The 15,585-nt window shown below is 36.5% G+C and overlaps 1 protein-coding gene across 7 annotated transcripts in view; it reads left to right on the top strand.

Annotated features, from left to right (window-relative positions):
* mast3b (microtubule associated serine/threonine kinase 3b) overlaps positions 1 to 14,843 on the top strand; it is a 187,153-nt gene extending 172,310 nt beyond the window's left edge. For all 7 annotated transcript variants that reach the window (XM_051935048.1, XM_051935050.1, XM_051935049.1 and 4 more), the window contains 7 exons: positions 9 to 235; positions 2,709 to 2,831; positions 3,776 to 3,912; positions 8,392 to 8,576; positions 9,067 to 12,123; positions 12,241 to 12,452; positions 12,491 to 14,843. In XM_051935048.1, the coding sequence (XP_051791008.1) occupies positions 9 to 235; positions 2,709 to 2,831; positions 3,776 to 3,912; positions 8,392 to 8,576; positions 9,067 to 10,124 (1,730 nt within the window). In that variant the 3' untranslated portion in view covers positions 10,125 to 12,123; positions 12,241 to 12,452; positions 12,491 to 14,843. The remainder of the gene's footprint in view (positions 1 to 8; positions 236 to 2,708; positions 2,832 to 3,775; positions 3,913 to 8,391; positions 8,577 to 9,066; positions 12,124 to 12,240; positions 12,453 to 12,490) is intronic.
* Positions 14,844 to 15,585: the final 742 nt, after the last annotated feature.

The raw sequence follows: 15,585 nt of genomic DNA, 5'->3' as shown, positions 1-15,585 counted from the left end.
TTTTCCAGATGACATGTCTGGTGCACCTCTAGCTAGTCCTATTTCTCCACGCTCCTTGTCATCCAATCCATCTTCAAGAGACTCTTCACCCAGCCGTGACCTCTGTTTTGGTATCAGTAGCCTTCGACCTCCTATCGTTATCCACAGTTCTGGCAAGAAGTACGGCTTTACACTGCGTGCCATCCGGGTCTACATGGGTGACAGTGATGTCTATACTGTGCACCACATGGTCTGGGTAAGTAAATTGGGATGCCCCTTTTCTGGAATTAGGAGACCTTGAGCTTTTTATTATACAGTATATGCTAATACCTAATTTTTTTTAAATTGAAAAGCATTTCTTTGAAAAAGCTTTAAAATGAATACATATTTAGCGTGTTAATTTACTTTTTATTCGGTTGGAGACTACATTACAGTTAATTTCCTGTTCAGTGTATACATTAAATGTGAATGTGTAAACCATCTAGCTTCTGTAAATTGTTAATATGTAGCTGTCATGGACAATCCTTGACTAGCCTTTTGACCTTCTTTGGAAAAATGCACACCTTCCTTGATACTTGTTTCAAAGCGTATGGCAGTTTAAAGTAAGACACAGAGTGAGAATGACATTCTAAAGCATCAGGTTGTGAGCATGATCCATTATGAAAACAGTAAAGCCGTGTTTATACTTCATGCGACATGTGCGCCTGTGGATGTTTCTGCTACACAAGCTGTGTACTGTTTATACTTGCACACGTACTTTATGTAAATTTGGAAGATTCCAGCAGGTGACAGTATGAGATACAGTATCATCACAGTGAGAAAACGTTTGGCTTTCCTGTGTTGTGAATTGCTTGAAACATCCATTAAATTCCGAGGACACCTTGCCATATTATCTCTGAAAAGGATGGATGTTTAATGATTACATCCATTAATCCAAGGATTTGCCCATTCCAGCATGCATTGGGCGTGAGGCAGAAACAATCCCTGGATGGGGCATAAGCTCTTTGCAGGGTGAATACAAGCACACACATACACTGGAGTCATTTTAGCATCACCAAATCAAACATTAGGCAGGGAACAAAAGGGATATGATTCCCTGCAAAGCAGCACCAGTACTGCTGCCACCATGCCGCCCCAACATGTATAATTATTAACAGTATTCATTACTTAAATGAAGTTAACAACTTGCCTGTAAAAATGTAATATACATGCTTTCATGCATTTCATCATGAAAGTGGTATCAAGTATAAATTTAAGGATTTTAAATGTGTGGAATATCATACATTTAATGTGTTCTGTGTGGTGATTGCTGCTTGCCGCTGCTGTCAGTTCAGAAGGAAGCCCCACAAGCATGTAGTGAATAACAAATGGGTCGGTTTTAAGATGGCGTTTACAACAGTCTACTTTAATGACAAAGTAAACTATGAGATTAAAGTGCAAATTCTGAGATTAAAACAAAAGAGATGTTTTCTTGGTGTCCCTAATTTTTTCTCTTCGTCTCAAATACACTGCCGTACATTGTGATGCTGTTGTGAAGGTGCAAAAAAAAAAAACCAGATGATATGTGAGACCTTTAAAATATATTGCGTCATATAGGAATGTGCAACGCTTGAATATAAAAGCACCATGAATACATTTGTATTTCAGCATTTCGCTTCAAAATACTGAATCATTCATCAAACATTGAAGCACGCACATTGAGCCTGTAGGATTTCCAAACCACCTTGCTATCACATGTTGATGGAACATGACGTCAGAGTCTCTATTTACTAACTTCATCACACTGTGACACCTGATTTTTTTGCTGTTACTGCAACTTGCGCACGCATCGCGTTCATTTCTGAGGGTGTGCTCAGAGGATGTGTCAAATGAATGCTGGGAATGCATGGCAGCCATGATGCATTCATGTACACGTTCTAAGCGTGAAGTATAAACCGGCCCTAGGTGAGAGGCTCAAAGAGAGAGGATCAAAGCTTGCCAGTCCTATTCATTTTACTCCTCCAAAATAATTTCAGATAGAGTTTTGAAGGTCTCAAGTCCTGCGATCTGCTGCACTACTTGAAAACTTATTCTGTGTCTGTGGTTCATAGTGTGAAGAAGAAAGTATTAATGTTTGTGTAAAATAGTACCCTTAACAAGTTTCCATGTGTTACAGCCTGCTTGTTCTGTATTAATTCCTTTCATAATTCTAAACATCTCAGTCATCAAAATGTGTTTCAATGGTTTATATATGCTATGCTATATATATATATATATATATATATATATATATATATATATATAAAATATACACACACACACACACATTTTTATATGTGTGTGTGTGTCTGTATGTGTATATATATATATATATATATATATAGGAATTTGTCTGAAGGAGTCTTGTGCTGTACCCGCAAAACTAAGATCATCACTAGATGGTACAGTGTTTGTTAATGGATGATTACTTTTTCCCACTTATTCCTGATGGTAAAATAACCAATGGTGTAGGCACCCCCTAGTCAGAACTTCCTGAAACTGTAATACTGGATGCTTCAGTGTGTAAGGTTATCTTCATAAACTGAGTACTCTATAAAGTACTTTCTGTTTTACTGATTGCAATTAGCATTTCTGTGTTCCAGAAGATTAATTGGGTGTAGCTGGCAAATATGAATTTTCATATTAGAATTGAATTTGTGCCTCTTAGTTGACATATTTTTTTATGTTATTCTTCTTGAATGTTTTTGTAGAGTGTGGAGGAGGGGAGCCCTGCACATGAAGCTGGCCTAAAGGCAGGCGATCTTATCACACATGTAAACAGTGAGTCCGTCCAGGGGCTCGTTCACACTGATGTTGTGGAACTGCTGCTGAAGGTGCGTCAGTCTCCGTGAAACTGGGGAAGTGGTGTTGCATCAAAGCTGAAAGACATTGGCTTTTCTTGTTCACACAAGAAGAGATATGCACAGTAGTAGATTGCTTATAGTTCTGAATATAATGTTATTCTCTTTATGTTGGGTGGGGATGGAGATAGACCCTAATCTAGCTGCAATGAACGCAAGGATGGAAACCGCCCAGTAAGGGTTGTTAATTTATTAAAGGGTCTCTATAGGAGGAATCCTATGCCTATGGAGAAAATGAAAAGGTTCAATATTCAGAGCATTTGTTTTTACTAGCTTTCACAGATACATTATGTGTAATGCTCGTTTCTGAAGTGACTGTACTTCTGTATTTCTACATTAGGAATCCATGCAGTTTTACTCGCACATTCAGGCTCATAAAATGAGTGAGGTTTAAAGCCCAATGCTTTAGTGTCAAGACCGCACTTGATTTTGTTGTGGGCAGTCCAACTAATTGGGCACAGTGTGAGGATTTTGTTTGTTTGGCACTTTTTTATATTTTTTTATAATGTAAGTGGTGTTGCCATTGTGGTGTAAACCACTCGATCAGTCCATGGACAAACTCAAGATCACATACTTGGGGACAAAAATGTTAGTGAAGAAGCTTTCAGGAAGGCAAGAGGGTTAAATGTGTTGCTGTTACGAAAAGCCAGCTTAAGAAATGAGTAAATATACAAAAAAACATAATGTTTTACAGCTGCTGATTTTCTATTTGCTATGGAAGCGTGCAATCAGAACAATATATTTCTCTGCAGGTGCATGTATTTTACAACTACCACTTGTGTACACATTTCTTTCTGAATGTTTGTCCCTGCCCCCTTCTTCAATGATGTATTTCTTTTTTAAATTTGAATAAATGCCTTATGTATTTTTGTTAGATTAGCCTTTAGTTGTTAATTTCTATGTTTTTATTTTCATAGAGCGGTGGTAAAGTTGCTTTACAAACTACTGCATTAGAGAACACCTCAATCAAAACTGGGCCAGCTCGGAAAGCCAGCTACAAAGGAAAGATGGCCAGGCGGAGTCGGAGGACAAGAAAAAAAGACCACCAAGACAGGTAATTGGCCAGGTTATAAGGGCAAACCTCTCTGTCTTTTCATTGTGCAAGCGCTGTTAAGTAAATAACTTCCATGTAAAATCAAGTGCTGTGTGTCCCCTGCAGAGCTATATGTTGTTATTTCAACATGGTGTTTAACTCATTAATGGGCTTTGTGTATTTACCCAAATTTTCATCAGTAATAACAAAACCAATAGATAGATAGAAATTAGTTCATAAACTTTAGAGTGAGTAAACACATCCATTTCTGTTTAGCCAAGGCCAAGTAGGTTCTGTTCATGTCAGTGTGCCGAAGTAGAATCTACAAATGATTTTTGATTGAATTTTTTTGTTTACATAATTAATGTTCAAAATAAATTTATACAACCGGAGTTGCTGTCCTTTTTCCCCAACATTATTTTCTGATAACTTTATTAATCAATTTATACTGGCCACAATTGAAACTTTAAGGAAGGATTGCCTGCAGGTCTCAAAAGTTTTGTTGTTCTTTGTAACCTTGCAGTTTTCTAATATAACAGTACATAAAAGAATCCATCCTATTTTTAACATACTTGTTCAGGTCAGGGTCATAGGAACTGGTGCCTAGTATGGCAGCTTTTGGTGTAAGGTGGGGATCAACCCAAGAAAGACAGCAGATCCATTGCAGGTCACGCTCATGCATACATACTGGGGCCAAGATAGTCACTAATTCACCTAACCTGCACATCTTTTTGGGGGGGTATTTCAACCTATGACTTTAGAGCTATATTGCAGCAGTAACTGCTATACCATGAATCTGAGCAGTAGATTTAAATAGGACTCAAAATACTTTACAATTCTAGTATTTAGTTATATGTTGTATAGACTGTAAAATTGTAAGAATCAACTTTTAAAACTGTAATAAAATATACATAATTTAGGTAGCAATTATTTTTTTTTTACGTTAGATATTGCTCACAACTATCATTTTCTTTGTTTTAATTTTAACTAAGTTGCTTTTCATGCCTGTTTACTGATTTAGCAATGCATACTCTGCTTTCCATGCAACAAAGAAATTGTTGTGGTGCTGTTAACGAACATTCCACTTTACTATCCAGTGCTTTAAGCATCTGCTTTCTAATCTCACCCATCCTCATAGCTTTTCCACATCATATCTTCTCCAGCATTTCACGTTCTGTTTTCTTTCTTATTTGTAATGTCAAACTAACTTGATTTATTTTAATCACTATAATATACTGGTGCAAATAAAGTGTATTACTACAAACCACTATGCAAGATGATGCACACAGTTTGTGTTTCTTTGTATTAACATACAATGGATGTTTTGTCTTGGGAATCTAAAAGAATATTTACATTCCGTGTCTATAGGTGCTTCTGTAAGTAACTCTTTAATTATTCAAGTTGAATCCTAGCAGTTGAGAGGTTTGTTTCTTCCATGCCTTTAATTTCATTAATTTGAAAATCATCTTTTACAGTATTCAAATGGCCAGAGACAATGTTCACATCAATATAATTTTATAGATTTTTTTTTAGCAGGGAATAATTTAATCAAATGCCTAAATGGTGGTCTTACTATATTTTATTAAAAATGCAATGCATCACTTCCCTAGATTGGTATGTCATACTTATTAAAACAAACTTGATTTTTGGTTTTGGCTATATTTTCTTTTAAAATATTGCTAAACAACAAAAACGAGAGGCAAGTGTGCTCACTGGGTTAGAGCAACTATCTATTGCATGACACACACATATTTGCTCAAACAGGCCCATTTTAGACTCCTGAATTAATTTACATGCATGTCATTGCACTGTAGGTGAAAGACCAGAGTATTTCACCACCCCTACCTTAAATACAGCATGAAAAACACTGAAGTGTAAAATGCAATAAATCTACTACATTTAATGCTATAGTTAGGAGTTATAAAACAATTTCAACTTTTCTAGAGTTAGCAATATCTATATAGAAGCTATAAAAAATAAAATTCTACCAAAAACATAATGTCAGGCATCAATTACTGTTTTTCTAAAGAAAAATAAAGACTTGCTACAATGTGCAAAATACAGACCAGGTTTACTCCTGAATATCAAGATTAAGATACTGCCAAACATTTTAGCTAGAAGTATCTAGAAAGTGCTTTTATTTGTAATATCACAAGACTAAACTGAATTTATTAAAGGTATACATCTAATATGTAATCATCAATGGTTATTTAATATAATATTCTCAACTACAGTATCTGACTGTCTGGGGGTCTTAATTTGTTTGGAACCAGTAAAAGGCTTTGATAGGGTTAAAAGAGGATATCTATGTAATTTATTGTGCAAATCTGGACTTGGACACAAGTATATCAGTATGGATTATATGACTTTATACTAGACCAGTAGCCTAAGATCATATTAATAATATGAATTTGTATAACTTCAAATTAGAATTTGGAAACAGAGACCCTTGTCTGTTATCACCAATACTATCTGTGATTGCCTCCAACCTATTAGGTATTCATCTCAGGAATCATTCAGAGATAAAGAAGATAATAAGCAAAGGCCATGAATATCTTTATCTTGTTGATATGGTACTTTTAAAGTCAGATCCACAATTATGTATACAGTTACTATTAAATCTTCTAGGAGAATGCTGTAGGATATCTGATTTCAAATTTTTTTTGAATTAAAGCATTCTTCTCTAGCTCATCAGACAAAGCTGAATTTTTTCACGAATTGTATCAGAGCAGTTAAGTATCCGGGGATGATTATTACAAGGAAACATGAAGATCTGTATGTACAATTTGGATAGAACAACAGAAATATCAAACACAATTTTAATAGAGAGATACTTTATTAATCCCAAGGGGAAATTCACGATAGTCCTCCCTCCATCTTAGTAGAGGGTTAGGGAGTATTAATGTTATTAAAATGAATATTCTTCCAAAGCTTCTATTTTTTTCATACCTTGGCAAATGTTTCTTTAAGAAATTAACCTCTCTTATAACATTTATTTGGGGATAAAATTAGTCACACATCAAAGCCAGCTTGAGAAAGAAGCAGAAGGTGGTATGGCACTAACTAATTTACAGTTCTATTATACTGCTACAAATATGCGTACAATAAAATATATGAAATTGGCAGAATTCCATGAATCAACTTGTGCTTTGTTTACGAAAAAGAAATCCTGTTCTAAATCTTCTTTACATGCTCTGTGCCTCTGTCAACACTAATTATTGTCAACCATTTACTAACAATATAGAGCCAATGTAGGACACCTTTTAAGGCAGGGAAGCTTTGATCTGTTCCCACTTTACAAGATTACAACCTAATTTTTCTATAACCTATGCAGGATTTGGTCTGTGGAAGGCACATGGAATTATGATTTTAGTCTTCTCAATAGTGATAATGTATTTACATCTTTTGAACAATTAAGCTCCAAATTTAACCTTACAGTTGCACATTTTTTTCTGTATACAAATTAGAAACTATTAAAAGCAGCCAGCACCCGCACCTCTTCTTGCATCTATCACCGATATCTATCTTTGAGACAATACTGGCTATTTTGAGTGAAGATTCCAATGGTATCTCCAGAATATATAATACAGTTTCAAAGAATTTACCCTTTTCTAGTCTTTCAATTGAAATTTAAGAAACAGAACAAAAAGCAGTCTTCATTAAATATATTCCAGGTCATTATGTGATAAGCATACCGTAATTCAACCAATTTTTTTTTTTTAAACTAATTGTGTATACTGTATCTGGTTTAAAAGTGTCTAAAATACACTCAGGATAAGATTGAACCTGTCAGTGATGTCATGAAGTGCTTGTATCGCTAAATGATATTGCAAGGCTACATGTTTTAGAATGCCCTACACTTAAAACAGTTTTGGGCAACAGTGTTTGTGTATATATCTTAGATTTAAAATCCCTCTTAATGCCTTAAAACAAATATTTGGAGTAACACCAGATTGGTTAAGTGTATTTTGATAATTGGTTGTAATGTCCAATACCTCACTACTAGAAAAACCTCAATCCACCTTGTATAACTAAGTGGAAAAGCAATGCTGTATGTTATCTCACTTTAGGGGAAAAAAATCAAATTCTCTGTAATAGTATCTTTGCAGAAACTCATTACTATAATTCCGAGCCTGTGCTTAATTTTTTTTTTTGGTGTTGTTTTATATACAAAAGACTTCTTTGGAATGGGCCCTCTGTTTGTATTACCATTTTCATTAGGTGGGGGCTGAAAGCAGAGTTTTTTGCCCAAAGCCCACCCAGCATGTTATTGTGGCTACTATTCTTATTTGTTTGATTGAGTTGTATAATTTTATAATATTTTGTTTTACAAATTAAATTAATCTTAAATAAAGAATGCATGAAAGTCACTCTTTCTGCAAGACTTTCAAGGGATCAAGGTTGATGGTGCAGTTCTATACACTTTGTATAATCCCTCCTGAACCTTGAATAGAATTGTACTCAAGTTGCTCACTGCAGCCACTCTCTGTCATATTACAGCAAGCGGCGCTCAATTTTTAAGAAGATTCCCAAGCAGACCGCTGTACTCCAAACCAGCCGAAGCTTTTCTTCTGGACTTCAGCATTCAGTTTCTTCCAGCGAGAGTTTGCCAGGGTCACCCACACATAGCTTGTCCCCAGGACCCTCCACACCTTGTCGTAGCCCAGCCCCAGACTTGCCATCTGGTAAGAGATTTCTCAGTGAACCTGCTTTTTTTTTTTATTTATTATTATTATTTTTTTTTACTTTCTTGCAGATAATCTTGGCTTGATATGGAAGGGGTAAGGTATTAAACTAAACAGTTTTAAATAATATATTTATTACCAAATACTACATTCACTGAGATAATCTGGAAAAATATCTTCTAATTCTGATGTTCCTGTGGTACTTAAAACCAAGAGCTAGAGTTTTGACTAGCAAAAAAGATACAGAGGTTATTTCACTGTAGGTGATGCAGAAAAAGACTTAACACATAATGGACTACAGGAGAGATCCCTTTGATGGATTTGTGCTGCTGCAACTGTGCATTTAACATACAGTCAACATTTGTCTAATTTGTTTGGCTTTTTCACCGAGCATGATTTAATTTCAGCCAAGTAACCTTATTCCTTTTGTGATATTCTTTATTTTCTGGAGTTGTTATATAAACATTTCTTGTTCTTCTTTCTCTTCTAGATCACAGCTCTCCACCCAGCACGTCACCCTGCTCTAGTACACCCAGCTCACCAGCCGGCCATATCCGCCCCAACTCTCTACATGGCTTGGGTGCTAAGTTAAGTGGCCAGCGCTACAAAGTGGGTCGACGCAAATCCACTAGCAACATACCCCCATCCCCTCTGGCTTGCAACCCTTGCCCATCACCTCAGCCCCCATCACCCCAAAGATCGCCTTCTCCTTTGCCCAATTTCACCAAAAATTTGCATTCCTTTCATGGGAAGACATTGTCCCCTCCCACAATCATACGACACATAGCTCGCCCTCGCAGTAGTGAACCACCCCGTTCTCCTCTGTTGAAGAGGGTCCAATCTGCTGAAAAGCTTTCAGCATCCTACCACTGTGAAAAGCGTGGTTACAGTTCTCACAGGCACACACTTGAGGTTCCCCATGGAGATGGTGCTGTGGAGGTGTCTGTAGACTCTGAAGGAGAAAGCCCTAGTGCCTTTGGGGGCTACCAGGGAGACCACTGTCGAGGACTCGGTTACTTAGGGACACAACGAATGCGTGACTGGACTGGTGGTGACAAGCCAGAAGGCATTGTAGTCATGAGGAAATTGAACCTGTCAGAAAGGAGAGACTCTTTCAAGAAGCAAGAAGCAGTTCAAGAGGTTAGCTTTGATGACCCTGATGTGACACCTGTAAGTGGTGAAAAGACAACTAGTGACTCTCAAAATAAAGTATGTGGAGTTCTCCCTGTCCCATACCGGCAACAGTTCAAGGCATCCTGGATTGAAAACGAGTCAAACCAGCCATCAGTCAGGAGGTCACCCTTGGTGCCCCAAATAGCTGTTCAAGGTTCAGAGGGAGAAGAACAGGGGAAGAATGTGGTGGAGTGGGATCATGATGGTTTGTACCACTGTCGGGATGCCAGTGTAGAAAAAGATGAAACAAAAGGCAGCTTTCAGGAGGAACCGGGAAACCAAGAGCTGCAAGTGACTGCAGCTGCGTGTTGGGAAATCCCATCAGCTGTGACAACAAAGGAAAAGGAAGGAAAAAAGCAAGAGTCGTCATCTTAGAAACAAAGATGTAATTATGGAGAACCAAGGAGCTCTACAAGTGAAGGGACCATCAATACTAAATTGCCAAAAACTTAAAGCACATAATGCCAACCTCAACATAAAATAAATTTCTGCAAAGCCCTTTAAATCAAAATGAAGGAACGAAATCTGCCAAAATGTAACAATTTTTGCAAAAAGAAAAATACACACAAAAGACAAACCTTTATTTTTTAAAAAGATCAACTAAAAAGTTTTACTCTTTATAAAATCCATACAAAAACCTTTGGCTCCCTGGAGCGTTACGCAGGGATTTATTTATTACTTTTGTATGTTGGTTAATATTTGTATTTGTGGCAAAAAAAATCTTGTTTTTTTTTTTTTTTTTTCTTGTTTTTTTGGATCAGTTCTTCTCAAAGTCCTTTTTAAATGTTTTTATATGTAGCTTGCCTCTGACTGCTCAACAGTCCATTTTATTTTATGTTCTTGGAGGAATTTTGTGGTACTAAAAAAAAGTTCAACAACCTGTTCGATTTAGCCTTTGAAAAATAATGTTATGTCCATTTTCATTGAAGTTGCCTTCAAAAAAATTGCATTCTAAGTCATGTGTTTAGAAAGATGACATTTTCCCCCTTTTCTTCTACAAATTGCGTCCTTTTGTTGCATATTAATTTTACTGTTGTATTCAAACTTTATCTCCATACTCATCAGTTGTTTAAAGACAGATGACAGGAATATAGTTTTAATTTGCAGTTTTCTTTTTTGGTGAAGCCAGTTGGGTGTAGTGGTGACTTTTTAAAATAATTTAACTCTGTTCCTCACTAATTATTTGCTATTTAAAAAATGTGAAATTGAGAGGAGGTGCATACTTGTAGATTTTAGTGAGTTTTAAGTTCCTCTCAGGACTGGACCCAACAGCATATATCCATTTTCTGTTGACATCAGGTTTGTCAGGAACTCCAGGGTGTTTTTTTTTTTTTTCTCTCTCAAGTGAAGGTTGCTGGTAATGCCAGTGGGCTTTGGGCCAGGTTTTTTTTTTTGTTTCAGTTCCAGCAGCAGCTACAATAGAATGAGAAGCTCCATTGATGTTTGCTTCATGAGATTATTGTGCTGAGTGCACAGGACGGCAGCAGTTTTTAGTTTGAAAAGGAAACATGAAATAAATCATAACCAGTGTAACAAGCAGGGATTTGCAACCAGGAAGTCAAAAAAGAAATAACTAGGAGTCAATACTGTAACCAAAATTGTAGTCAAGTAGAATGGGTGGAAATTCAAAACCCAATAAACACATATAGTCAAAACTTAATATTAAATTGTAGTCATAAAGTAGAGCCAGAATTAATTACAGTAAAACAACAAAAGAAGAATCCAATAAAGGAAAATTAAGAATTGCATGACATTTATATCCTTGACCCCCGGGTATGTTCTACACCTCCTGATGACTTTGCCTAGCAGTATCATTGTAACTGTCGTCATCAAACCCTCAAAATGGCGTTATGGGAAATTGTTAAAAAATATCAGGCACAAAAGTAAATGTGAACACTAGTTTCCTTGACAACTTAAACCCCTAAAACAACGTCTTAATTTTTTGAGAAGAACAATTTAATTAAGAACAAAAGCCTGATCATGACAGAGAGAATGACACTCATGCATTTAAAGAACAAGAAACCTTCTGTTGCAGCTTAACCTGTATATAAACAAATGTAAAATACCTACTGGTTACTTGCTTTTACTTGGTATGCAGATAAGACAATTCATTGAAAATTGCATTCTGCTTTTTTTCTTCTTTTATTGGTGAGGTGTTAAAATGTTAATATGCATTGAATTCATGGCTACCATCAAGCCTTGCTGAGAATGCCCCTGGTCTGCAGAAGTGTATATTTAAGTTTATACAATACCTATGCTTTCCTCTGATATAATTGCAGTAGCAACTTTAAGCTTTAATGACATTTTATAAGTCTTAAATGATCACACTATCAGTTCGGATTACCTGATAACAAATAGCCGACCCTCTTAAGTGGTGGCATAACAAAACTATACAAAAAAAGTTATTTTCACTTACCTGAGTTTATCCCATTTAATTGAATTGATAAAATGCATGGAGATTGCTGGTATAATTTTTTTTTTTTTAATGTAGCTTTTATCCCTCTCCAGAAATTGCTTGCCAAGCATGTCCCTCTGCACATGGACCACTCTCGTTGAGCAATTCAACAATGGTTTACATCCAGCAGTAGCTATGAGCTAGGTGGCAGTAAGAACTGTGCATCATTTATAATGTTTGTTTATAAGGAGAACAACTGGATCTGCATGTCAGAAAGTAACCAAATAATATTGGTACATACAGGAAAAGTTTTTTTTTTATTTTTTTTTTAGTCCTGGCTTTATAGTCCAGAGTAGCTTGCCAGTTCCTTTTCTGTTAATGTGTCCAAAACAATGTTGAATGGAGGCTTAAAAAATTTTCTGTGTATTTATATCAATTACACTACGAGGTAACTTTTTTCCATATATGTACAGTTCTTTGAGCAAAAAAGATATTTTTCTAACATATGTGTGAAATTTACCTTTTAAGCAGCTTCCTTTTGTTTTCAAACTGATATCAATCTAACATGTTTTCATAGCGACTTTTATAAAGCACTTTATACTGATATAAGAAGTTTAGTAGCCCATTGATATGCAACCAGACTGAGGGTCAAAAAAGTATAATGTGGTACATGTTCAAATAAAGCAAAATTTGTAATTAAGTCTAAAGAACAACATTCATGAGTAGCAAGGTGACATTCGTTGATGAAACCATAGCATGGCATGGTGGGGTGGGTTGAGAATTAATGTTGTATAATTTTAATTTATTACTTTTGTTTGTTGCTTTAATTTTTTATTCATGGTTGGCAGCAGGAGAACATCCTGGAAAATTTGCTTCCATTGATTACTTATTCTTCCATGTTCCTCTTTTTCACAAAGAAAGTAACATCATGTTACAGCATGTTTACACTTTTTGTCTGGGAAATTTACCAGCTGGAAATCTGCAGACTCATCAGACTGTTACTCTAGAATTTGTACTGAAAGTCGGCAATGGAGGGATAATTAAAGCATATGTTGGACTTTAATCTTGTCTTTAAAAAGCTTATCCTCCTTGATAGGATTTCAGGTTTTAAGGAGGAAAGTGACTTGATTGCTGGATTTCCTGTAATGTTCCAGAAGCTTTTCAATGTTGGTGCTGGCCCGCGATGGCCTACTGGTGGACTCTTTGCTAGCTGCTGCACCTCACCTCTGGGTGCAGGAACCTCTCTGTGATATCTGTGCATTTCTCTGAGATAACCGGCAAAACCGAATGTCTCCTTCCTTTCTGTCTTCTCGTTTAAAATGGAGTGATGTTTACATTTGTAAATGCGCCTGCTTGCTAGCATTTGCCACTGGAGCATAACTGTTACCTTTTTATATTAAAAACCTCCTCTTTGTATCTTTTACTTGTATATTTTGATAGGAATGTTTTGCCAAGTATTGAATATTTGCTGTGCAACTTTTCTTTCCCCCACCCTTTATATAACTTTTTTGAAGTCTTATTTATTGCTGTTATGTGTCTCCTCACTTGTGCACCAAATGCCCTACCCTCATGCACTGAGAACAATCTGGACTGCAAAATTAGGGGTCAACCATTGGCCAAGCTTCCCTTTAACAAAAATCAATCCATTGACTGAGCCTGCTTAATCTAATTTTAGGGTCACCATGTATCCACACTTTTTCCAACACCACTTGGCACAAGACGGGAAGCAACCCAGAATGAAGATTACACTCGCCTAAGTTCACTTGGGCCAGGTCAGTGTAAAACTAAAGAGAGCGCACAGCATCTAGACAGCAAACTCATGAGTGGTACTATAGCAGTGATACCTGCCAGGAAGTTCAAGAGCAAAGCCTTCTGGCATCTTGACAGTGTCTCAATGCCTTTAGCAATGTGTTTTTCATCAGGAGCCTTTCTGTCTGCTTGTTTGATCACTGTGTTTTTAGGTTGCCATTGCAGAAACATTCATCTGCTAGGCCACACTTCTCATACCTTGACAGATGGTGCTGCTTGCCTTGTACTAGAGTTTATTCCAGGCCTGGCCCTATATGGGGGTGCAGTATTTATTTTAATAGGAATGTCGGATGGCTGTTCAGCTTGCACATATGTGGTGTCATGAACAGAAGTCTTTGGTTTTTAGGTTCATTTTTACTGCTATTTTTAGTGACTTGTAAGTGCTGGGACAATTCAGGAGCTCTGCACCTAGATATGGATTTAGTGACCTACTCCAAATTTCTTTTCTGATTTAATTACATAGAGGCGATAACTCATTCTGCATACAGGCGCACTGAGAACAAAACACTTAAGTGCACAGCATTATATGCAAGTTAATTAAATCAAATTGAATTAGAAATTCACAAATGACCTGTTCCATTTCACTGTCGTCTCTGAAGAACAATGCAAGACCAGTAGCACACAGAGGGAATGCTGTGGACTCGTGGGATGGGGTGTTACATTCCAAAAATAAAACCATGCTGGGGACCAAAATGCACAAGTGAGGATTTGGCACGGTTTTTCCATACATAAAAAAAAATATATATATACGTATATATACATTTCTCAGTTCTGCTAAATGTCTGCGTGAGGACTCAAGACAAATGTCTTCCTAGGGTCTGAAATGCAGGCCATTGTTATACTTGTTTTAACTGCTAACTTTGTCATGTAATAAATTATTTACAAATGGATACATTTTCATATGAAACTCCATTTCTGTTTCGTTTTAATATATTATTCTGTTGGTCATTGTCGCACGGAAAGGAGTGTGGTGATGAGAGCAAAAATTAGAAAAACAAGGAGATGGGGCAGAGTTTGTGTTGACAAAAGTGCTTGTAAAATTCAATCTAATTATGGAGGAATTATGGTGATATTGTGTCTAGTCAACTCGTGGGGGTCTTGTGATTTGTGTGAAGTTTTTTTGAGTGAAATTTTAATTTCCACCTGCAGAATGCTCTGAATGTTTTGGCTTGATTGGAAAGCTTTCGGGTCTGTTGGTTGGGGGAACAATATCCCAGTGCATTATGTTACTACTTACAGTTTGACTGTACAGTGGTAACAAATGTAAATTTTATTTTTCCTACTATGCCCCCGAAAAATATGCCAGTGCTTAAATATAGTCAACAAATAATGCTGTGTACCCTGAAAACAAATATGTTGTATTAGTTGGGAGTGTTTTTTTTTTTTTTTTTTTTTTTTTTTTTTTATATAATATATACATAAGTTATCTCACTAGAGGTGTCAGGCTGTAGCACTGAGATCACATCCCAGCCAGCCTAATCACTGCCTGTAATTGTTTTGTACATCCACCTTACGAGTACTCGTCTGTGTTTCCCCCCACCAAACCCCCCACATCTCAGACAGTTGCTAGTTAGAGTGACTGGCCAGGTGTGAATGTGCATACCACCATTCCCCAAAATCCAGTTAACTGTT

This window comes from Erpetoichthys calabaricus, chromosome 12 (assembly GCF_900747795.2).
Source record: "Erpetoichthys calabaricus chromosome 12, fErpCal1.3, whole genome shotgun sequence".
Classification (NCBI taxonomy): domain Eukaryota; kingdom Metazoa; phylum Chordata; class Cladistia; order Polypteriformes; family Polypteridae; genus Erpetoichthys; species Erpetoichthys calabaricus.
Note: the sequence above shows the minus strand (reverse complement) of the source record. Positions and strands in the feature narration are given on the sequence as shown.